The 25899-nt window shown below is 39.9% G+C and overlaps 1 protein-coding gene across 1 annotated transcript in view; it reads right to left on the bottom strand.

Annotated features, from left to right (window-relative positions):
• The window catches only part of STARD13 (StAR related lipid transfer domain containing 13), a 287606-nt gene that overhangs the window by 152301 nt on the left and 109406 nt on the right, over nt 1-25899 (bottom strand). The window contains exon 5 of the mRNA XM_038133160.1: nt 11816-11849. Coding sequence (XP_037989088.1) covers nt 11816-11849 — 34 coding nt within the window. The remainder of the gene's footprint in view (nt 1-11815; nt 11850-25899) is intronic.

The following is a 25899-nucleotide window of genomic DNA, read 5'->3' on the forward strand; positions in this document are numbered from 1 at the left end:
GAAGGAAGGAAGGAAGGAAGGAAGGAAGGAAGGAAGGAAGGAAGGAAGGAAGGAAGGAAGGAAGTGGCGGAAGGAAGTGGCGGAAGGAAGGAAGGAAGGAAGGAAGGAAGGAAGGAAGGAAGGAAGGAAGGAAGGAAGGAAGGAAGGAAGGAAGGAAGGAAGGAAGGAAGGAAGGAAGGAAGGAAGGAAGGAAGGAAGGAAGGAAGGAAGGAAGGAAGGAAGGAAGGCCACTTAAAGGCATCACAAACAGGAGAGTAATCAGACTTTAAAATGGCCGTGACTGTAAGAAGAAACTAAATAGTGGTAAGGAGGAAGACTAAAACTGGATTTTGCAAAGAAGGAAATGTAGAGAAAGGGAACAGATACAGGGGAGTCCAGAAGACTATCACAGAAAAAAAACAATAGGTGGGATTTGTGCATGGTGTAGAGAAGTGAGCAGAGCAATGAACAAAGTGCTCTGCATGGAATGATCTCTCTCAAGCAGTTTGCATTGCTTGTCCAGGTTAACAAAATTAACTGAGTTAACTGCAGAATGCTTGGGTTTGCACTTCATTCATTTCAACTTTATCTGTGAAACAGAAATGTCAATAAAATTTCAAAAGCAACAGATTTCCCTTCCTTGAATTTTGGACACCCACTGTTAAAAGAGGATTGAGAAAGGTTGGAAGGTGGGTTGGAAACACATATCCCTGAGAGGACATTTCATTGCATCCCAAACCAGCTGCCTAGAAGAGGTGCTACAGTAGGTCTATGGAGCAGGACTTGATCTAGCTGAAAAAGATGTTACAATTTGAAAATGCATCTCTACCCCCAGTTACAGAAAAAGTTCTTAGAAAGCCATCTTGGACTGGAAGTAAATCTAGAGGTATCAATTCCATCTCACATTTCCTGTTTCTGTGGAATTCTAGTAATATTTCAGTATTCAACCCATTTAGATTAATTTGAAAATCTCAGGTAGAGTGTGTTTCAGTTTCACTCTAGTCTTTTCAAAGTCTCTAATAGATCTAAAGCAAATTCGTCATGATTCTCAGTAGAATTTGTGTTCTGAAAGCCTGTAACTTGTTCCTTCCTTTGTTGCTTTTTAACATGGGCTGTGTTTTGATGTGGAGATGTAGGAATTGTTTTGCTGTTGAATAACAACTTTTCTCTTGCAGCACCAGCTGTAAAACATGAACACCTTGTTGGATCACACTCCGAAATCTGAAATGGGCATCCTGCCAAAGCTCAGGGCTTCCTTTTTGTTTTGACTGTTGCAATGTTCTTGTTTCTGTTAGTATCACGTTCCTACCACTTGCTCTTTTCAGACACCTACGGCCAAACTCAGTGTAACTCCACTGAGCTCACTGAAGCTGCAACAGAAGTGAATTTGTCTCAGTGTGTCTGTAAATTAACCACTCATTTAAGCTGGAGAGTGACATTGATAAGCAATAACAGCAGAGGAGTGGTGAAAGGAAGATATCTCCTAGTTAGTTTTGGACAGTTGACACTAACTCTGTTGTCAGATAAGTCTTACTGACTGTGGGAAAAGCTGAGTGGGAAAAGTCACACTCGCCGCCTGCTAACCGTAGGAGGAAAACTGATCTGGAATGCAGAGGAAATCTTGACATTATCTGTTTCCCCAACCCCTACCAGCCAGGCAATCAAAATAACTAGCTGAGTATCAGCTGCCTCTGTTCCTGGCCCAAATAAAGGTGCTTTCTTGACAGAGCATTTGCTCACAGGAGAGGAGGCAAAGAGAAAGAGTCTGAAGTGGGTGTGGGGGAGTGCTTCCTGCCAAAACCCAGGAGCAGCTTCTCTGTGACATCTAAAAGAATACTGATGACATAAGCCTAGTGCTGTAAACGGAGGTGGCTCTGCCATTTCCAAAGGACAGCAATTCATGCCCAAAAGCCCTGCAGCCCAGAACTCCAGTACTCCGTCGCTTCACTTGGTCTCCATTGACATCACCAAGGACAGTGTGCCAGACTCTGCTAAAAGAAGGATCAAACTCAAGGAAACAAAACCCCTGGAAAGAACTCCTCACTTCCCATCCAAATTTTGTGGTTTAAGAATAAAGTGTAGGTGTTTCAAATGAATGCTTGCAGAGTAAATTTATTTCCTTCTGAGCCCTCACAAGACACAGAGTTTATCAAGATCTAAGGAAGCACAGTATACTATACTTACATCAATGTATCATATATACATCACAGCAAATTAGAGACACTCTCGCATATTTCTGTATACACTCACTTACCTAGGTGTAGCTTAATACTCTGGATATCATCCCTGTAAGGTTGTTGTTGTACTTAAAAATATACAGAAAGAAATATGGGGTCATAGAAGAGGATCACAGCAACAAAAGCAACAAATGAAAAGGTGCACTTTAAACTATGGTACTGAATATATTGAGTTCTCCAATGCATCATCCAGCCATTGAGTGTACTGCAATTCTGTCCGTCTCATAAATAAGTGAAAATATAAACCAGAAGTTTATTTTAACTTTGGAAACTCATCTTACCTTTTTCTTACCACATGAGAGTCCAGAGGGCTGCAAATTGAAGATTTTGACCATGCCTTGGTCAGCAGACAAGAAAAGTGTGTGAAAGTAATGGCTAACTTTAAGTGCTATATGTTTATCAAACAAACAGATCTCAATATAAGTAGTCTGCTAGTGATGCCTAAGTACCTGCGGCCTTATACCTGCTTTGCCTACTCAAAAAGACTGGAAATCAAAATTTGTGGCTTCTCTTGATGGAGTCCTGGCATGGACAGTAAGGCAGCTGCTTCTGGGGAAGGCTGGAAAGAAGACCGGTTGGTTGGGGGATGTTATAATTAGTTTTTTCAATATTCCTTCTTCACTGCTTTGGGAAGCAGGCACAGAAGAAACATTTCTCTGAATCTCTCCCTCCTATTTTGTACCCCAGACCCTTCTGTCTTTCTTTGACAGAAGTGAATTACCAACATCCCACAGACACTAATTCTCTGATTTTTCTGCACTAAGAACCCTTGAGCTGAGCCAGTGCTGGCCACTCAGGTGTTTTTGGGCACGCATGAGTAGGTACGGAGGCTCGCCATAGTGCTACTTGTAAGCCCTTCCTGGAGCCAAGCTTAGCATGAATCAATGACACAGCAAAGAGCACCTGGCAGGATGGGGACTGTAACCTGGACACCAACCAGTTCATGGACCAACACACATGAAAATAAGCTCCTGAGATATTATTTGAGAGCTGAATTAGAAGCAAATGTGAATATTTTAAGTTTCCTTTTTGTATGAAAACTATTGATGATTCGATGATAATGTAAGGCTATAAGGTTTTGAGGGAAGGACTTTGTTCTGCCTGTACAGTGCTCACAAGGACACTATTCTGGGCCTGAGGCCAATTGTCACTACCTCAGTTAAAAAAAATTAAAAATAATAAATTACCTTGTTAGTAATCCAAGTAAGCAGCATTTTTAAGAGCTTCCTGGAAGAACTACATACATTTTATGAAATATAATATTTCCCATTATATATATATATATATATATATGTGTGTGTGTGTGTGTGTGTCCCATTTCCTCAGCTACTTAGAGACGTTGCTTGATTCTGAAATCCGTGAAAAGTAGAGGCTATTTTTTTTCTTTACAGATAGAAATAATTTTCTCTACAGCTAAAAATGCATCATTAAGAGACTAGGTATAATCCCAAAAGTTGCTGGTGACTGCAACTGGCAGAGAGTTTCACTCTACAAAGAAAAAATCCATAATTTTCTACAGGATATACCTGCAAGATTCTGTGCTAGAATCAGTTTACTTCTCAGAATAAAGTCATGGAAACCTTATATAACAGTGTCTTTGGAAACCAAGAAATAATCCAGGTAGGTATATATCCAAGATAAATAAATATAAAATAAAAACCTACAGCCATTATCTTCCCAAACTCTATGTGAAAAGCCTACACTTTATGAAGGCTGGAATAGCAGATTCAGATCGACTCAATAATACCACTTGTAAAGCAACCTTTTGGCCATCTGTTTTCTTGAAGTTGCCTTTCCAATTCCTCTGCCTTCATAAAGACACAGAGCCAAGATCACAACTGACAGATGCCATTGTATGCAATGGAGTGATATATGGGATGGCTTTGGTATGTCTTTTGTATTCATATGCAGCCCCAGTCTCCTCCTCTGGCTGCATTTCAGTGGTGGCTTGACAGCATGGTGGAATTTACTAATTTGTTTATTCCTTGTGCTGAGCACTCAATAAATACCAGCATCTATATGTGCATTACTGTCATAGCAACTTGCTGGCCTGGGTGGAATCTAATCCAGAGAACAGGAAGGGCAGAGACTGGATGGTTTTCAGCTGTGAAGCCTTCTAAAAAGGCTCCTGTTTCTTAGTAGTTGACATCAACACTACATAGCTCTTTGTCCTCCTCTAGTGGTCCCATTAAATTTAGGGAGAGGCCTATGCAGTGATTACTTCCTGCCAATTAATGCAGTCATTACCCCACTGCAAGCTGTTGAGGCTCATGCCTGGAGGTCCTGTGCTCGGTTCTGGCATGAGCCACAGTTGCACGGTGCTCATGGATGTGGAAGGAGGTGCCTCTGCTCACAGCCAGTCACAGCGACACAGATGCTGTGTAGCTCACAGGAGAGGAGGTGTCCTTGTGTCCTTGAGCCATGGCCATCTCCTCTGAGCAGAGGCTGCACCACGGCAGGTTGTTCAATAGCAGGAAACATTGGCATGGTCTGACTGCAGCCCCACAAAAGGTCCTATGTTGCAAAAGTCTAGAAGCTGGCTGCTTTGTTTGATTTCTTTATTTTCCCAAATACTCTGCAGTATGTTTCAGTCAGAAGCTTTTCTCTGTGTTTTCCTGCCTGATTTGCAAACAAAGAAACAGTTCAAAATCCATCTTATGTGCTGAGCTGTTCAGAGAGATGATGCATGTCACTGTGATGCAGCACAAAACATTAAACATTAATCCTTAGGAACTGATACTAAAGAGTTAAATGACAAAAGCTGAACCTAAAGAATTGTTGCAATGGAAATGTTTTCTAATGGGAAACACTAAAACTGTTGGAACTGCTACCCACTAGAAATGTTTTCTGTGAAGACAAAAGGTTCCTCCCATATAGATTATTCTTTGTGTGTGTTTCAGAGCTTTAATGCTTAGTTAGCATAATAAAAAGCTTAAGTTTTATTTTGCTGCTTGTATACTTTAACATTGGTTAAAAGTTGTCTAACCTTCAAACTTTTGCAGTTATGTCTTGCACAGGAAATAAAACACAAGGACATAGCTTGCATTGTGGCTATCAGAGAAGTCTGAGGGAAAGGTCTAATTGAAACAGAAAATAAATATACTCTTAAATTATTATTATTCACTGAAAAATTTCCAGGCATTTTTTGCTTTTGGAATAAATGTTAAATGACATAATGTGGTCTCTTTCACGACTCTTGGAAGCCCCCAGTTTAAAAAAAGTTAGCTGCTCAGGAGCAAGGGAGCTGAATATGGCTGTCTGTCTGCAACCTTTGTCAGACAATTGGTCAGTCACAGAAAAAAAATTACTTGAGAATCCTGTGTCTCCATGAACTTAGTTGCTGGAAACCAACACCACCTAATTCCAACAGAGGCAAAACTTTAGAGCAATTTATCAATCTGAATTAGATCACCTTTTACAGCAAGGCTCCTGTCACATCTCGAGAGTTGTTACAAACCCAAGCTTGTCTACAAGCTTCTTAGTGTTCAGCTCTCCTTAGGAGTCCAAGCTGTAACCAAACTAAATTAGGAAAAGTATTTATAATATCTTCAATCTGAAACGACCTATATTTTGTACAATTATGAACTAGATATTATTTTTAAGATTTATCATCTCTATTTTCAGTATTTTTCTTTCTTATTTAAAATGTTGACTAAAAATCAAAATCACAGAAAGAACCATCGAGCAGAGAAATATATTTAGAATGACATTGAGTAGTTGTATGTGTATAAAGTGTTTTTGTACATTGCTGCTTTATTTTTTTAGAAATGTCTTATATAAAATTCAGAGTACTTTTTAATGGATCAAGCTTTTGTCTATAATTCACATACCAGAACAGTAAACATATAAATTTCTAATCTATACCTGGCTGTTTTGTGGGTTTTTTTTTTGAGAAACAGCAATACCTCATTTTCCTCTTGCTTTTGAGAGCAGAAGATTCCAGTGCCCTCAACTACTCCAATACATCAGTAAGAGCTGACTAGCAAAGATTTGCCTTGTTAGAAGAACAAAGAAGGGCTTTGTTCTATCATTTCTGATTATGAAAGGAAGAGGCAATCTCCCTGTCTAATTTTGGAAGCCAAACTGGCCCTGCAGAAAAGTTAGAACTGGAGCCAAATGAAATGACCCTCTGATGCACTGACTGCAGGACAAGCACCAACTCTACCTACTTCTAATTTGAGCAACACAGAGCATAACTAGTTAAGAGGCCAAGGCCACCAAGCAGCTGGGTTTATTCAGTAGTTTACTTTCACTCTTTAGGAAAACAGCCTGTTCATTTTTCAGTCCAAAGCAAGCACCTCCCCTTTGTGCTGGAAACATGTCAAAGTGACCCTGCTCTGCTTTCTAGTAAGTGCACAGGATCATTGAAGGAGGATGTTTTATTTTCTCCAGTTATTTAAGGTCAGGTTTTCATCTTGGATGAACTTTTATAGCTGGAGTAATGACAGCATGAGACACAAGTACTGCCTAGGTCTTGCAAGGCATTGCTGAATGTCTAATCCAGCTGCAGCTCCCCCCTCCTGAGGATGAGAAGAGGGGTTTCAGAATCACAGCCTCAGCTCCACTACCAGCACACTTGCCAGACATCCATAGCAAGTGAAAGGCTTAAAAAGATCACCTCCATCCCCCACAAGCAAGAGGAAAATCCCAGAATAGGATACGGTTCTGTGAGCCACATCCATTTCCCTGTTTAGAGTGTGATTAGCCCATAATTCCTGCCCAGGGACTGCAGCAAAGGTAAAATAAAACCATGAGCATAAAACCTTTTATGACTAAGGAAACATAAAAAATATGTAATCAGTTGAAAGTACTGTGCTCAGGTTTGATTTTGTGGTGAATCAAGCACCTTCAGTTTCTAACAAGAGCCAGATGGAGTTACAGCTCCCTCCCATTTCCCAGAATCAGGCCTGTTGTTGGCATTTTTTCATATACAGCTCCTATATAGCACAGTTCTGTTTCTTACACTATGGAGACCTCTCCTTGAAGTCAATTTGCATTATGCCTGGGCAAATATTGCAGTATCAGGCTGCTCATTAAAGCCCTGGGACCACTGCTGCTGCTGTTTGAATTTTGCATTATATCAGTCAAGGATACACAATTATCCATGGAGTACTTCTGAAATGGCCAAGGTCACATGAGGATTTTATCGTATTACTGCAGTGCACCATCTTCTTTGCCAGCCCATTGCTGTTCTGCTACAGACTACATTACCATGCATCAGCAAATACATGAGCACGCTGCTATATTTAGTGTTTCATACATACCACTAAAATAGAGGATGTGTCAGCTTTTAATCCGACTTCAAATTTTTGTCAGCAAAGTGAGGGCTCGTTTTCCCTACCAGTGATGAAGTATGCTCTGTGTTAGTCATCTTGAGCTATGTGGTGATAACTTTAAAATACATCAGGCAGTTAGAATGCTCAATCTGAGTGGAAGGTTTTTTACTAAGACATATACTGGGGGATAGTAAGGACACACAGCATCAGTCAGCCAGGTTTTAGCAGTGATTGCCACAGGCTACCTACAAACCCAGCAGCAATCTGATGGCAAGAGGAGCACCTAAGCATGGTGCTCTCTGGGGTACCACAGCAGACAATTAGGACCTCCTATATTGCAAGGGCAGAAGAGATAGGTGGTGCAGACTGGGTTTGGTGTTATGTACCTGGCAATATAAGAAGAAAAGCGTTGATGATGATGACTTGAACAGAGTGGTCTACTGCACAGAGATAGGACCAGGGCAGTCCTATTAATGGCATCATCTATTAATGACAGCAGGAACGTGGTTCAGTGGCTGAAACCTCAGGTACCACCAGGATAGCCACATTCATTCACAAAGAAAGCAGAGTTCAGTGGATAAATCTGGTGTTTTCACAGGTCAAAGCCACAGAAAAGGGTATTTTTTACATATTTGTAACACTTGCTTATTAATGCCATCACACACAAGATGTACAAATGTGAATTGCCTTCCTGTCTACCACTTCTACAGAAAGCCAACAGACAACTTGCTCACCTCAGGCCAAGAGTGAGCCTGTGTGTGTGAAACCAACTTTTCCACTCCAAACTGCTTGTCCTCTCTTGCACCTATTCCTTGCACTTTGTTAACTACATCTTAAAGGGTGTGGGCAACACCACATTTGCAGCCTGGATCTAAGTCCAAATAACACTGGATTTACTTAACAGTGTGAAATTATATAAATATATACATTTCTAAGTCTTTGTGGAACTCCATTTCAGCCCAGCCGAGAGCTGTCCATCCCAGCCCCACGATGCTGTGGCAGGGCTGTTCTCTGCCACAGCCCTGCCCAGCCATATGACCCAACTTGAGATTGACATCCCATCCCATCCTTGGTCCATCCCTGTTCCCAAGCCTCATCCTGGACCTATCTGACCTCTGTTCCAGGTCTGCCCCATTCCCCAGGGAGCCATCAGCTCATGCTGCATCCTGTCATGATTAAAGAAAACAGAAAGCAGAATAAATTCATGCCTCAAAAATCACATCTCACCATTATTTAATTTTTTTGAATGGTTAGATTATCATTAATTCCAGTGCATGCACTGTTATAAGTACCAATGTTATTACATCTGGAAGTAATGACACAAGGCCTGGCAAGCATACAGTGACACTGCCAGAAATGCCGGTACTTCAGATGAGGTTCCCTGGTGTGGCTGGATGGTCTGAGCAGCTGTAGCTTTTCTTAGACACATTTTCGGTATCCTGCTTAACATATTGCGAGGCACCCACTACAAATCTAGGTAAGGGAAGCCCCAAAATATTGCAGTATTTGGGGGGAAAAAAACAAAAGCAATGTAAAACTCAACAAGAGAGAGAACAGCATTCCAAAGGGCAGTTTTTCCCCCCTCACATGCAAAAATGGTTCACACAGAGAATGACTGGAAGCTGAGGACAGCCCAGACTTGGGGAAAGGGATGCAGAAGTTTTCACCCTGGCTGCAGCAGCTCTGAGCTGCCCTGTGCATCACCAGCTCCTCACAGGATGGGGTTATAGGTGCTCTTTGGTGGGGAGGGCAGGGTGACCCACTGGCACTCTGGGAAAAGACTCTCTTGGTCCCTGAGAGCTCCAGAGCTCTGGCCAAGAAAGGGGTCAGAAGAATAAATGACAAAAGAGAATGATAAAGAAGTAAGGATGTAAGGGGAGAATGATGCAGAAAACAAGCCTGAGTAGAACAGTGAGTGCTGTGTTCTATGTGTGGCTGATACAGGCAGGACAGGTTTTCTCCTCATGCAAGAAATTCCAAACCAGAAAAGTGATTATCCAGAAAGCATAGAAAATATCAGAAATATTTACCAACTGCAAATCTGGAAGAAACCCTTGTCCCTTAGTTCAAGACATAGATTTTCCCTTTTTTGTAACTTAAATCAGGTTTTCTCTTTTTATCACTCTCTTTTTTTAAATACTTCAGTGTAACAAATTTCAAAGCCAAAAGTTTCAAAGTTCAATAAAAGTTAACACTTCTCACTTTGAAGAGTGTTAAATCATTGCATGTGGAGACATGTGTGCCTATTTTACAGAAACAATTTGAAACAGATTAATGAATGCTAACCTTTTTCTGTAAAATGTTCTATTTGAACAAATAGACACTTTCTGCCAGAAGCATTTTAATGATAAATTTATTATTAGCTCTAATATATGCTAGATTTCTATGACTAAAGTTTCACCTCAGTGACCAAACTGTGTCAGAAAATGACCTGTCACTCTTCTTTCATGCCTGCAGTAATCAGATTTTCAACCATCATCCTACAGTTCTACCATTAGGATGGGCACTTAAACTTTATCTCTTTGCGTGAAAAAATTAATATTGTCATAAAAGTAAAACAATCAAAAATCAATCATACTATAAAATGGGAACACTGCTTAAATAATTAGTTTTGTTTAAAATGCATGTGCCACTGACAGGTTTTCCTTTTCTTTATAAAGCGAGCCTTCAGTGGCACAGAGAAGTTTTGATCCAACAATGAATACAATTAAAACAAATGCTCAATCAATCTCAGAACTTCTGAAATTTGGTTAGCTTTGGAAAAGCCCAGGCATATGTTTCATTGGCAAATACCATCATGGAATAAATCCACATCCAAATCATAAGGCAGGAAAAGTTAATGTGCATAGAGCTTCAATGAAAATACGTACATTTACACTACGCTCAGCAGCCTTCATGTTTTGTTGACCTGAATTAAAGTACATGAAGGTAGAATTGCCTACAGCGACCTGAGTTTTCTAGCCCAGGATTTCTGTAATTTTGCTAAGCCACTATGCTTGCCAGCAGAGCCACTGAACCAGCAAAATTGACTCCAAAAAGCCACGTTCATCTGATTTTAACTGAGTTAAGGTCGGCCCCTGGAATGAACTGTAGATGCAGTTTAGATCGGAGACAGATGCAAGAAAAAATTACTGAGTGAGCAAACTGGCTTAAACTAGTCCTTCAGGCCAAAAAAAGATGCTAAGTCATCTAGGGACAGGGGGTAATTACAGCAGTGATGTCCAATTCTTTCCTTTTAATTGGCACACTCTGCATACATCCTGACTAACAAAACAGAAAATGCAGTCAGAAATGGGTGACTCCAGAGGTCAGTTGGTTTATGACTGAAATATTTCTAGCTGGCAAAGACTTTTGTGGGCAGGTGGATTCATCTAGACCTTGGGAACATTTTTTTTTGCAAAACTGTGAGGCTGTTATTAAACCCCAGTAACCCACATTCTGGGAAGCATTTCCTTTTCTCTGTGTTTCTTAATTGTGCTTCATTACAATTTAATAAGGACATTTACTCTCAATTAAGCAAATCATCCAAGCAGTTTCTTATGCCTGTTGCAATTAATTGGTTTTGTCAAATGCAGGTTTAATTGTGTGTTAAGTGTGTTGCTGAACCAGGATCAGTGTGTGTGTACATATCTGTCTATCCAAACCTTTCCTTCGCTCCTGGCATGATAATGTATGTGCAGGTCAGGGTATCTGAGTCTTTAGCTCTGTTTACTGCTCTGGTCTTGGTGCCTTGCTGGCCCTAAATAATTCCTCCATAATGGTCAAACTCACTAATGCTGTTAATATTGAAAAATGCTTCAACCAGATAGTGGGCTCCTGCTAAGGGAGAAATGAGGCATTGTGACTCTGACACTTGAGACATGTGGGTCCCAGGGGGCTGTTAGATTTTTTGAAAAGTATGCCTCTGTAATGAGCTTCTTCATCAGATTCAGCTGCTGAGTGACCACTGAGACAGAAAAAGCTCTGAGGTGTTCCTCATCTCAGCTCACCTCTCTTACACACATACAGCCACACACACACCCACACACACACCAGTGCCATGGAAAGACCTTCAGTCCCACTCTGACACCAGTAACAAATGCTTGGGTTTATCTGCATTATTTCAGAATTTACCTTGCAAGGTGTAAGTCAAAAGGTGATGAACTATCAGCTTTTCCTAAGAACCTTAATCCTACACAAATAAGTCATGAACAGCAGCATAGAAGTGATTGTCATGAATGCACTGAACACCCATCTCATAGCAGAGACTCTCTGGGTCCCCCATCATTGCACACATGGTTACACAAGCCACCAAGAAACTTCCAAGAAGTAATGCAGCCTTACCTGCTTTTTCCTTGCACAGCTTCTGAAACAGCATCTGTAAGAAAGTGATTTTTCTTTAATAATGGTACATTTTTTTTCTTCAAATAAGTTCCACATTTCAAGATGACAATCAATGTAATTATTAATCGTCACTACTTTACACAAAGCATAAAATCAAGAGCTTATCAATAAAAATCATGCAGAATAGCTAGTTTTGCTTGCTAATGACAACCTGACACCCATTCTCAGGTCAGGTTCACCTGTCTTGCAGTGAGTCTAGGAGCATACTCTACAAGCAGAGTACGTGCCACAAGGATACGTAAGGTGCAACACACTGGAACATGCCTGAAAGGATCTTGCAATGCTGGTAGGGCTCAGGGAGCAGACAGGCTGCTGAAAAGTTGTGTAGGCAGCTCTACTGATGGGCAAGAAACAGGACACTGTGACTTGTAAAGGTAGATGTCTGTTTTCTGCTCATCTGTGACCAAGAGAGGGTTGCTCTGCCTGAGGCTCGTGGGCAAACTGACCTGCCATGTTGTTTTCTTCATATTTTTCATGTTGCTGCTTTGGGTTTGCCATGCTAAATGAAAGGGGTGCCATTAACACCACACTTGGATGCACCTCCTGGTCCATTACTTTTCTCTTTAATAGCTTTCAGAGCCCAGATGAGGAGGTTGTTGACAGTGATTAAATGCATTTCCTTTCATAGATCACCAACTCTCTCAGCAATGCAGGCTGTAAATTAAACCAGCATAATGGGTGATACTGCACCTAATTTTTTTTTTTTTTTTTGATTAAACAGAAGAATGAACTGATTCCTCCAGGTACCAGTGTGAAATGCCCAATATGTAGGCAGCTGAAAAGACAGACACTCCTGTGCCTTGCAGTGACAAACGCGGTTCCTGTTATCTGCTTGTCCCCACATGGGCCACCATCTGCACCATTCCATCAGATACACCAAGTGCTCTGTTATCTTTTCAGTCAATATTGCTTCTGCAGCCTTGATAGGAATCTGTCTATAAAAACATGCTTTTTATTTACCTTTTATTTAATGAAGAATTTTACCGAGATACTGGAAAATTCCTCCTCTGAGCATGGAAGCAAATTGATTAGGCATCTCTCTTAATAATAGGGAAAGCACAGCTAGGCTACATTTTTTTGCCTTCTGCAAGGCATTTTCATTCTAAAAGAGCCTCTTGCTCCATTGCAAGGTCTGCCTGAGCAGCAGCAGAATTTGACCAATCTTTAGCCAGCAGGGATCAAGCGGAGTGGTCACTTCTGATGGGAAGATAATGAGCGGCTGAGTCCAAATCAGGCTTCATTAGTGGCAAAGCATCTCATTTCCATAGAGAAGTAGGAAATTCAGGCATGGGCTGTGTCAATTGGCAAGGGACAGGCAGGTCCCACATGAGTGTGCCAGGTTTTTGGGATGCCTTTCTGAGTGAAGCGTATCATAGTGTCTCTCCAGTCATCAGTGAGCTGCAGTGTTGTTTCTCACCCCGCCTGGGGACAGGCACTTGATTTTTAGAATCAACTCTGGCATAAGCCTGGGTGATGCCTAAATTGCTATACTGAATCTTTGGATAAGCACTTCTTAAAGAACACATAAATGATATGTGAATCAAAAATAAATATGTCAGTCCTTCATGGAAAATTGGTTCTAGTGCTGTCAGAAGGACACTAGCTATTAAAATCATACCCAGGCTATGTTAACTTCCAAGATCTTTTTAGGATGCCATACAAAAAAGGATGCAAATTATTGCTGGAACAATCTCAAGTGGCAACAGAAAGCTGCCAACTAAAAGTGATTTATGGAAATGATAACGCACTATATAACTGACTGTGTAACAAAATACATTTATTGGAGGATTAGCAACCCATCTGAACAGCATGGCACCAGCTAATCAAATATATAGAAACCACAGACCAAAAGAGTACAACCCTAGCCAAAAGACTGCTGCAGCACCTGCTGCTATGAATAATAAAGAAATCATTTGCGTACAACTCCAGCTGTAACAATTTTGCAAGTGGAAGTGTCAAACAGAAGCCAAAGATAAACACGCTCTGCTGATATAGCCACGTCTCATTTGCTGAAGCATGTAAACCAGCTCACAGAAACCAGAAATGTTTACATGGTAAGTCCATTCCTCCCCTTCAGCAGTCCTGTGTTTCAGCAGGGCCATCCCATGTTCACCTCTGTGAGCAAAGGTCTCCAAAAGCTTGCCTGGACGGTGTTACTCTGTGCTTCATGATCAAAGCAGGATGAGCCAGTGACATCAATGAGCCAATTGTACTCTCAGTGTAGGTTCAGCTGCCTAAAGAAAGGCTGTGGATCTCTTGGTGGGAGGAAAGTGGACATGTTGCATTTATAAAGAACCTGACATGGCTTCAAGTTTCACCAGGAGAAGTTTTGATTGGATTTTAAGAAAAACTTCTTCACGGAAATCACTGCCAAACATTGAGACAGACTGTTTGTTCAGGGAAGGGTGGAGTCACCATCCCTGGAGGTATTTAGAAGATGTGTAGATGCAGATGTGGCACTGAGGGACATGGTTAAATGGTAAACTTGACAGTGTTAGGTTAATGGCTGGACTTGGTGATCTTTGAGGTCTTATACAACCTAAGTGATTCAATAATTCTGTGATTTTCTTGAAAGGCATTCTGCGTGGAAACAAATTACTCAAATGAACTCCTTGGATGAAGTGGAAGTGAAGGTAGAAGCAAAGCACCAGCATTATAAAGTCAACAAGGAAAACAAACATACACACTGGAAAACTGTTCCTCTGATGTATACATAATTTTTCATGGCTATAAGTGCGCAGGGCATGGAACTCATCAAACTAGATTAAATGACTTAATAACATCCCAGAAACATTACTGTCACATAAAAGCTTTTTTTTTTTTTTTTTTCTGACACAGATTATGAAATGGTTGGCTTGCAAAAACCATTTTAATTTGCAACTGCACAGGGATTCTGTAATGCCAGCCAATCCTGTAATATCATACACCATTTCAAAGAAAAAAAGACCATTTTGCATCCACGTTTTTTGCTTCCCTCTTCCCTATCAACCTCTATTAGTTATTAGCTCCTTTATGCTCCCATTTCAAACATGCCCATATCTTCCACTAATATTTCTGAGTACCTGTCAAACTGTCATCATTCACTCTCAGGAAATCACACCCTCCAAAAAAAAATAAAAAAGGTAATTAGTGTATCTGTTCAGCATGCAAATATCTCTTCTAGACATTTAATAAAAAAGCCAGAGAATTTATTCAACATAGATATGGTATCAGAAATATCACTGCTATCAAATAAACCCTGGCATTTGGACAGGACTACTTTACATCTGCTGTTAATAAAAAAGGCTTTGAATTCTGTAAGCTTGTGTTTTGCGGTGAGCTAGCGGCAGCACCACTCTAAAACACGACACTCCTTGCAGAGGAAAAAGGATAAATTTGTATGACTTCCTACTGGTTCACTGATACTGAAGGAAAGCACTCTAAACTGAAAAAGGTCCTCCAAAGTAAGGATTAAAAATCATGCTGGTTCTTCATTCTAGCAATTTAATGACCTGCCAGGTTTTAATTAGAGTGACATATAGGCAGTTTTAAAGGAGGAAAACAGCCATCCACATGCAAAGCTCAATTATCTGTGTAGCAGGTTTATTAGATCCTTACAGAAAGATATTTACAGAAGGAAAGAAAATCCTAGTTACTTCTTCAAAATAAAATTCTACAGCCCAAAAAGGGAAGTAATATTATGACACTCAGCAATGTTTGCCTTAACTTGAAGTTACCTGGCCCCTGCAATGAGATCTTCAGTCTGGATAACACTTGTGAGTTCCCTAGAACACATTAGTCAGCTGAGAATAATGGCAATACTGAAGCTATTCCACAGAAATTACTGTTGTGAGACTGCTGTGTCAGAAATTTGATTTCTGTCAGAGACTTGGCACCCATCTTAGGTACCGGTACTGCTGTTGGATTTTAGTGCTTAAGATGTATCTTCAAAGGGTGACAACAGAGTTCATAATTTTCCTTTAAAATACAACCACCACAGAGGTGTTTATTAGAGACCATATTTGATATACAGCCTGAGTTCTATTAGAGAATTTCCCCTTGTGGCATGGAAGACAGACAGATCTTGGTTGGATGTGATTCTGCCTCATACCTGTTGCATCACAACATGTTGGCCTCCTCACCAGGTTAGAAAGCAGGGGGAAGGTGAAATTCTCAATTTCTTCCATTGAACCTGAGCTACTGTGCTGTCAACTATTCATGATGGGCTCAAAGAAAGACGTTTAAACAGCTCCCCATCCTGCAGCCAAGCAAGTCTTCTTACTTGTTCACAAGAAGAGTGACCAGCAGGTGAAGGGAGGTGATTCTGCCCCTCTACTCCACTCTCTTGAGACACCACTGGGTGTGCTACATCCCGCTCTGGGGACCCCAGCATAGAAAAAATGTGGTCCTATTGGGATGGACCCAGAGGAGGGCCACAAAGATGATCAGAAGGCTGAAACAACTCTCCTATGAAGACAGGCTGAGAGAGTTAGAGAACAGAAGGCTCTGGGGAGACCTCACTGCAGCCTTTTAGTATCTACAGGGGGACTTCAAGCATCTGTAAGAATTCAGAGGACACAGACATGTCTTTTGAAAGCCCTAAACTTAATATTCTGAGATGTATTCTAAAAAGTTAAAACTGTAAATATTGTCTAGAGATATAAAAGCATATTTAACAATTGTGCACAGCTGTTAAAGGACACAATGAAAATTTGAAAATTATTTTCCCTTGTTTAGTATTTTAGTTGGGAAAATTACCCTCATTCACAGTTTTTAAAATGCATTTTACTTTAGTCTAAATATTTATTTAATTTTGCACCAAGATCAGTGCTGGTTCAAAAAACTGTCATAGAAAGAAAGAGCCATTAAATTGCTTTTTTCTCTTTCCTACAAATATGTATCTATTTTGCCTATGTATTATTGATAGAAGTCTAGACATTTCTTATGGCTGCTGTTTTGAAAGCTTCGATCAAATAGAAAACTAACTGGAAACTATTTTAAAGTGAAAGCTTTTGAACAGCATTAAAAAAAGGTTTACAATATGTGGAGCAGGGCAATAATAAAGTATATAAAAATGAAAACCATTTCAACAATGTTCCAAGTGAGATTAGAAGAAAACAAGCTACAAGACTAACAGTAAAGCAACATGCATTTCAGTAAGTGTAATTTATCATACTTATCTAAAAGAATTTATTATATTAACAGATCAGGGAGATTTCACCTCTAGCAGATGCTAATATGATTTCCAAATGTCAAGCAGTTACAGCCTGGGGGGTTATAACCAAATTTTTATTGAGGAGGATTCAGTTGCAACACGCGAGGAACAGCCACTTGAGATGAGTGCTAGGGTGTGCCTCCATGGTATTTTTTACTGTATTAAACCATTGCAGTTGCTCAATTTGCCATCAGATTGGATGATACCATTCGTTCCTGGGGCTCAGCTGGCCATGCCTATTTGTCTTGCACTAGCACTAGCACTCATCTTAACAAATGGGAATCAAAAGAAGCAGAACATTAATTTTATCACCAAAAAGTTTCTGCTGTTTAATTTCTTGCTTTCATCACAAGAGCTCCATTACAGCTCCATTTCCTCTGTCTCACGTGTTGCTCTAATGCAAGCACTTTGTTTAATACTTTGTAATCTTGGGTTTTTTTGCTGTCATTCATTCTATATTACCTTTGCTTCTCCTATGATTTCCTTATGGAATAAAATGACTGTGTTTGCTATTCCATAGTCTTGAAGACTGAACTATCTGATCTACTAAATTTTGCACCAGTACAACTAGTGAAAGTCTGAACATGAAAATTTTCCTATTATTTAATGGCTAGCAAAAAGCCTCAGAGTTGACAAGAGCCTCTTTGTTGCTGACTATGCTGCACCACATATGCAGGTATGCTCAGATATCACCATTTACATTAGGGTAAAAAAATGTTGCAGTAGTTTGCAACTGATCCACAAATCCCACAGAAGAATAAGAGCAATAATATGGGAATCAGTAGAAGTGGTAATTTGGAGCTTGCAACTCTTGAGGGCTTTTCCCACCTCTTTTTCCATTTAAAAATTAAATTGACATGACTTTTCAACAGAGAATGTGAATTATCAAATAAAAAAGCAAATTGTTAAAAGGTTTTATTTTGCTAGCTTTGAAGGAAAAAATACTTTTGGGTTGAAAATGTGTTTACTTTAATATTTAACTCATTGTATTACATTACATAAGAAATTTGCAAAGCCTGGTCTTGAATCATATAAGAAAGTTTTACAAATTGGCAAAGCATTTCACCAAACAGAAAGACTGTTTCTACCAGTATTTGTACTTGAACCCATTAAAAAAGGGCACCAAGGTATCATAAGTTCAGATACCTTCTTCACATTCAAGGATTTTATTATACCTGTGATTTTAGAGCTCACTGGAATTAATTTAGAAAATAGCTCTGAACAGGTAAAATTATTATTTTTTAGCATTATTTTGGAGATGTAGCTATTTAAAACTCCAGAATGTTACTTTGCTGTAATATATCCATGGTAATTTTCTTAAATTTTTAGGAATTCTATACTGTGCTCATGGAAGTCCATGTTCTAACCAAAGGCAGCTGGGAGAACAGCTTCTCTGTTGTCACTATTTTGCCCTTTGTGGCCAGCTGGATATACCCAAGAGACAGAACACAGATATTTCACTGCAGAAACAGATGCCACTTGGCCCTTCAAGGTGACCAGGGCAGCCAAAAGGTCTGGTTCCACCTGGTGTAAAGTGGTGATACACCCCCATTCTCTTTCACTTACACAAACTCTCAATAGCACTTCCCACTTTTGTGCTTTTAGATATGCTTTAATAGTGCCCAATACTTTAAAATCTAATTAAAATCTAACCTGAAAGTTGGGTACTGTGTTCTTGCAAAACAGGTACAGGCAACCCCAAGAATTTAGTGAAGGAAACAGCTTGTGGAATATGTAGGCACTTTTGGTTTGCATGATGTCCTAAATGTTCAGTTCATCATGCCCCATTCCCAACACCCACCCTTAAGGATCACTTCCTTACAGGATACAGTTCTGCCACATCTCAGCAAATTTCATCATGATAAAATCAAAAAATGTCCTATTCATTGTGCTTTTACCTCTACCAAGTCCCAGAAGCACTTAGTCATACTGAACTCTCGACTCTGCAGCAGGACTAACATCAACATGCTCAGAACTGTGCAAATAACAATTAGTGCTCAGCTCTCTGCTAAGATAACCAGGCGTGCTTCTGTATAAACAAAGACATGAATAAAAACTGGAGATAATGTAGTTGTCACAACATATGCGTGGGGGTCAGGTGGAAGTGTGATGGGGTGGAGGTGGGAGGAAGAAAGACAAATAAGAAGAGCAATGACTGCCAAATGGAGATGAACAAAAGTGAGAGGCCAGAGTAGCCCTTGCTTTTTTTACAATCCTGAACAATACAGTGAGTCACACATTGCTATCATTTTTACCCTCTTGAGTAGGAAGAAGTGCTATATCTATTTTAAAGATAGAATGAAGTGGGAAAGGTACAAGAGGTCACACAGCAACAAAGAGAGGCATGAAAGCTGGGGACTGCTATCCTGCTCTGGGAAATGAGTGACTGCTAAAGCAAACAGCAGTTAGCAGTAATCCATGGCAGAACACAAAAACCAAGCCCTGTGAGCTCTGGCTACAGCTGTGGTGTTATTTTAGCTTGGCCCAGAGCAGTACTTAGCTGGGAATGAACTTCAGGCTGTCAATAGCAGCAGTTTGTTTTCACTACCGAGTGTCCACAGAAATGTTTCATGATGGCTAAGCTCTGAGTTGATGTTGGGTATTATCCTTCACAGTCAATAAAACTCATCATTGTAATTTAGTCTTAAACAAAAATGCACTTTTCCCAGTATACTGATGTATTAGCCATCAGTTAAAATCTTGGTCAGCATTTTAGGCTTCTTGAGAGAAACCAACACAGGTTTGTTTAGTGGTCATTTTTCACTAAAAGGTAAAGCAGGGCTAAGTCAAAAAAAAAAAAAGCTTTATTCCAAAGAGTTACTGAAAATACAGAAGTTGTGCACAGCAGAAGAGCAGTGGGCAGCTTCGGGAGAGCACCTGTGGAAAATGCTAGGTAGCATCTCTGCCCCTTCTGTCATCCCAGCAAGGACTGATGCCCTTAGGAGAAGCAGACATTCGGATTGTTTTGTACCTTTTAATTTATAGATTTTAGTCTTTATAGAACATTTCATTACTGGAAACCTGCTGTAAATCCTTTTCAATCTGCGATCATTTTTTTTGTCTGCCTCTGCGGTTTTGTCTCTGTTTATCACAGCTGTTATGCCAGATTTAAAGAAAAACCTTTTCCCAGGCAAATGACATGGTTTCCCTTTGGGAGGTTTCATAGTAGTCCCTTTCTAAGAACGAACAGAAAGAACAGTGTGCCAGCACCAGGTAAGAGAATGCCACCTACCTCACCACCTCCACAGCAATGCACACAAGACATGTCAGAAATGACAACTCCACTGCAAATTCTGGTGTAGCCCATAGGAAAACCAATGCTTGTGATGTGTATTGACTTTTGTTGTTTATTTTAAAAATGAACACTTCAACTCATATAAATAAAGGACAATGCACTTGTTTTACAGTTGCAAAGTTAATATTTTCATAAGAAAGCATACATTTCCCTTTGCAGTGGGGTTCACTGCCAGCAAATGCCCAGGTGCAATTCAGATAACTGCCATGTAAACACCCAAGCAACTTCAAAGCCCTGTATTCCCAGCTGCTTACCTTACTTTTTGCCTTACCTGCCAAGATTATGCACATGGTGAGAAAAGCTGGGTGAAATTATGCTGCATCAGGAGTGGAGAACTCCTTATGCACATGTGAACTAAGAACAAGAGGGCTGCAGTGCACCAAAAGGCAAACAGACATGTGTGGTTTGAAATTATTTAGACAAGGCATGCTCAATGTTAATACTATGCTTAAATCCATTTTTCTAAATACACTAACAGTGGCGTTAGGCTGCATTTGACTCAACACACTCTGCAGACACTGGATCTAGAAGTCTTCTCTACAACATACACATCATGCACCCTAACCACCCCCTGTTCTCCTCCCCAGGTAAGCATATGCACGCATATATAGACACACACAATTTAGATATATGTATATGTGTGTGTGCCTCTGATTCACCCACCCTTCCAATCTTTTCCCTGCAAAAATTGCTGAAGTTGTGAGAGAGCATGAATTTGTGTGCTCACATACAGAAGGGGCTGCTGGCTTAATCTGTGACCTCCAGCAAGTCAGTGCAGCACTGACTGAACAAAGAAATGAATGTTTTTTGGCTAGTCATGAAGATCTTCACTGCTACAGTGACCCTTGGATTACTGCTATCCAGAGCAAACCCTTAAGCAGTTTGGTCTCTCACTTCTGCAGCTATATCACTCCTAATACACAAGTCTAATTGTGAGTCAGAGATGTTAGGGTTTCCACAGCCACAACCATATTTTATAATTTATAATTTACTGTCTTACAGACATACAAAATGTCTGTACAGAAGCATTGACTTGACTTTTCTCTGTCATATCATGTTGGAAATCATTGTCAAAAGTCATGATGAAGTACTTAGTAACCTACATGCATCCTTCTCTGACAACAGGAGAGAGCAGAAATTTGTTAGGGACAGTAACCTACATGCATCCTTCTCTGACAACAGGAGAGAGCAGAAATTTGTTAGGGACTAGCTAAAATTTCCCCTTGTGCCTCATTCCCGCCCCCTCCCCCCTCCCCACCATTCCTGCATAGCCTAAAGCAGATCCAAACTCATTTCAATATATGTAGTACTGGCTAAGATATTTAAAAAAAAAAAACAAACCAAAAACCACCAAAACAAAAAAACCACCCCACTTTACTTCTTGAAATGGAGTAAAATAACTGCACCACCACAGAGGGGTTATAAAATTGGCATGTATTACTTCTCGGCTGTCATGGACAGCCAAAACAAATATATTCCCAGAACTCCATATCTTGTGCTCCTATATGAAGAACTTGTTTTATGCTCCTCCTCTGCAATGCAGAAAAACAATAATTTCTATTCCTTCTTTTTTATTTTATTTTTTTTTTGGTAGCTAAGCACCATGACCTTCCTAGAAATATTCAAGGATCCTTTAGTGGAAAACTCCACAATCTCTTCACAGTGTTACTGTTCTCCACAGCTCAGTATGATTCCTAAATGGAATAACCTGAACTTGTAATTATAGATTTATCATATATATATATTTAATTTATTTATAATTTATAGAATTATAAAATGTGGTATTAAGCAAGTTTCAGACAATTGAAATAAAAAGAAAATTTTCATAGCATTGCTTAACATTTATGATATATTTGTTGAACAATTTTTATACCACTCACACGTACAACATGGACTACAACTGATGCTAATGGAATTAATGGAGATTTTTTTATCACCTTGTATACCTTTACCTTTTTGCCCTTAATCACTGGGAGACAAATATAATCATTTTCTGATTTCTGTTTGTGTAATTCAAATTAATAGCCACTGCTTAAAATTTGTTTTTACAGTTAGATTTAAGGCACTATTCATCTTTCAAAAAGCACTGATTTTACAAAAAAATCATTGTTCAGCTGATCTTAAATCAAAGTAGGTCTGATTTATATCAGACCTACAAGTCAGAATAAACAAGAATAAACAATAATAAACTTTTAAAGTGAAAATTATTGTGTCAACAAATGAGAAATTTGAAAAAACCCACATTAAAGGGTGCACCTACTGATTCACATCCATCTTCTGTCATTTTATTTACTCTGTCACAGCAACTAAATATAATGCCAACTCATGATGCAATATCTGAGATCAGAAATCAGTTACTGCTATTCAGTTTAAAAAAGCTACCTCCTAATTGCTATATTCTAATGTTCCAAGAAAAAAAATTAGAATGGAAACATTTGGGAAGGGCTTCTCAGTGGGAAAAACCTACAAATTAATGCAAGAAAGGATTTTCAGCTCCCTATGCTCTCTGGCTGGGCTTCTGAACTATTGTCAGAATGCAATCTGCAACACCCTTGGTGATAGCAGCTGCTGGAAAACTGGATGCTGAGATGTCTTTCTACCTATACAGCTTGAATTCTGCTTCAGCATGGAAATGTAAATTTGATTATTAATTGTTTTATTAATTATTGAGGGAAGTGAAGGTGGCTCTCCCAAACCCTCATGGCTGCAAGATGAACCAGTTGCCCATGCCTTGGGACCTCCATGCTGTCTGTGCAAAGGATGATAGCTCTCAGTTATTGAGAGGCTCAGTTTGCTCTGTTATGGGACAGATTTCCTACACAATCCTTCCTCCAGAAGCTGGAGCAATCATTTTGTACTTCATGGGGTAATGACAGGAGAATAAAGGAGAGATGCCACATTACAGTCATTCTGCTGCCTGTCTGTACTACAATTCATAGTGACATGAGGGCCCATTCCTACTGCACTAGGATAAGAGAGGACTTTTAGATAACTATAAGTAGATCTTTAGCCAGAGAAACATGTAAATTCATGCAAATGAGTTTTCAAAATTTGCTGACCTCTTGATAGCTTATGGATAAAAGTTTGAGGGCTTTCACCCAGGATTAGCTGTACCTCAGGACTGGGGGCTAGGCCTTGATTTAATCTAGGACCTACAACACTCATGAGAGCTTGAAGAAGACCATCAAATACATAGAACCTTACTATGAGCTGCTAGAGTTAATTAGAGAATATCTGGAATTTCTATCTGCTTGTTATATAACTCCAAATGTTTTATCCCTTGCAGCAATATCTGGGGCTTCATGGCCACTTGCACCTTCACATTCAAGGCCCTCCAGTATCTTAGGCAGTCTTTAAAACCCATTTATCACTAGAAATATGTATTAGTATTTTACAGCTGATGAAAAGAAGAAAAAAAAATCAATTTAAACATTAATGTTTACACCATGCCAAACAGGACAGTATCAAAACAGACTCAACAATGTACTTTATGACAGCGTATTTTAGCTCACCAAATATAACAGCCAGTGTCAAGCCTCCTTATCATCTACATAAAGAATGATAATATGTAACGCTAGGCAGATGATTTAAGAAAGGAGAAGAGGCCTTACATATTAATCGACTGTGAGATTAAGGAACTATCATTATTTCACTGACTTCTTTCTATTTCAGAATCTTTGTACCCCTTTAGTCTGAATTCATAGCTATAAAAACCCAAACAGGCAGCAAATTCTGGGTGTATTAACACCATGATGCACTACCTGGAGTTCCTCCAGTTTTCATGCTAAACATTCTTAAGGCTCTTTATACATTCTTAAGGCTCTTTATAGATAAAAGTCTGATTTCTTGCTGCATTTTTTTCTATGATATATTGCAATGTTCACCTTCATTCTATGTCAAGTCAAATATAATTCATATCTAATCTCGGGCAAGCTTAAGCTCTCTCTTGACTAAAATGCATTCCAGCATGAACCTTTTTATTTTAGTAAATAATCAGACAATGATATTTCTATGGTGACTTTTATTTCAAAGAGCTCTGAAGGAAAGAAAGAGACACTCAAATTACCTTCTGCAAAAGGGCTTTTCCACATTTGCTACCAGAATGTACCCACCTCTCTTCTCTCCAGAAGTTTTAGAGTTTTTGATCCTGTGTTGTAAATTTTCAGTACACTACCTGTTAGGAGGTAGCACATATTGAGAGCTTTATCCATATGAGATTAAAGTAAAAATTCAAGACAGCAACATAGAGAATGCAGCTATTTACCATTTATGTAGTGTTAGGTTATTTTATTGCTTACATTACAAAGTGCCTCACATTCAGGATTCAACTAGAAATAAGGTCACTTTTTTATGGGAACACACAATATATGAAAAAACTAGGTCAAACTCCATGCATACGTATAGGATCAAAGGATCATCCTTGGATTGAAGACTTCACAGCCTAGCTTAGACTTTCATTCTAGATGCTATACCAAATGTGACATTTTGTGAGGGGAACACTCACTGCTCAGTTGTGTGCTTATTCTCAAATGTGCAATCCAATCTTGGATCTTGAGAGGATGGAGAATAACATGTCTAGTCAGGCATTTGAGCTCCAGAGAGGACAAGGAACTCAGAAACCCCCAGAGCCCAGCATTTCACAACAGCCAGCTGTAGATTGCTATGCCAAGATTGTGGCGGTACTTAGGCCTCTCAAGAACTGTGGTTTTCACCACTACAGGATCTCAAGTCCCTGAATGTCTCTCAATTCCCTGAACCTCCAGGTGGGAGCTGGGGGAGTGAAGTCTCTCCCACTATAATAGATAAAGGAGGTTCAGGACCACTTGATGAAGCTGAAAAGTCAGAAGCTCATGGGACCTGATGACATGCATCCCAGGATTCTGAAGAAGCTGGCAGATGTTGTTGCCAAGGCACTCTCCATCAAATTTGAAAAGGCTCGCCAGTCAGGCAAAGTTCATGGTCACTGGAAAAAGAGAATCATTAGTGTTATTTTTAAAAAGATAAGAAAGGAACACATGTGGAACTAGAGAGGCTCCTCTCTGTACTGGGGAAGGACATGGAGAACAAGGTTAAGGCGCATGCAAGACAAGGAGGTGATCCAAGGCAGCCAGCATGGCTTCGTAAGGGCAAATCCTGCCTGACCAATCTTCTATGATGGAGTGACTGCAACTGTTGAAAAGCGCAGACTGACAGATGTCATCTGCCTAGACATCTGTACAGCCTTTAACACAGTCCCATATAACACCTTCATCTCTGGAGAGATGCGGATTTGAAGAGTGGACAATAAGGAATTGTCTGGAAGGACACAGCCAGAGAATTGTGGTCAATGGCTCTATATCCAGGTGGAGGCCACCGACATGTGCTGTCTCTCAGGGCTCTGTCTTGGGACCTGTGCTCTTCAGTATCTTCACCACTGACATCGACAGTGGGATCGAGTGCACCCTCAGTGAGTTTTCAGATGACACAAAGCTGAGTAGTGCAGTTGACACAACAGAAGGACAGGATGCCATCCAGAGGGACCTGGACAGACCTGAG

The sequence above is a fragment of the Motacilla alba genome, chromosome 1, assembly GCF_015832195.1.
Source record: "Motacilla alba alba isolate MOTALB_02 chromosome 1, Motacilla_alba_V1.0_pri, whole genome shotgun sequence".
NCBI lineage: Eukaryota > Metazoa > Chordata > Aves > Passeriformes > Motacillidae > Motacilla > Motacilla alba.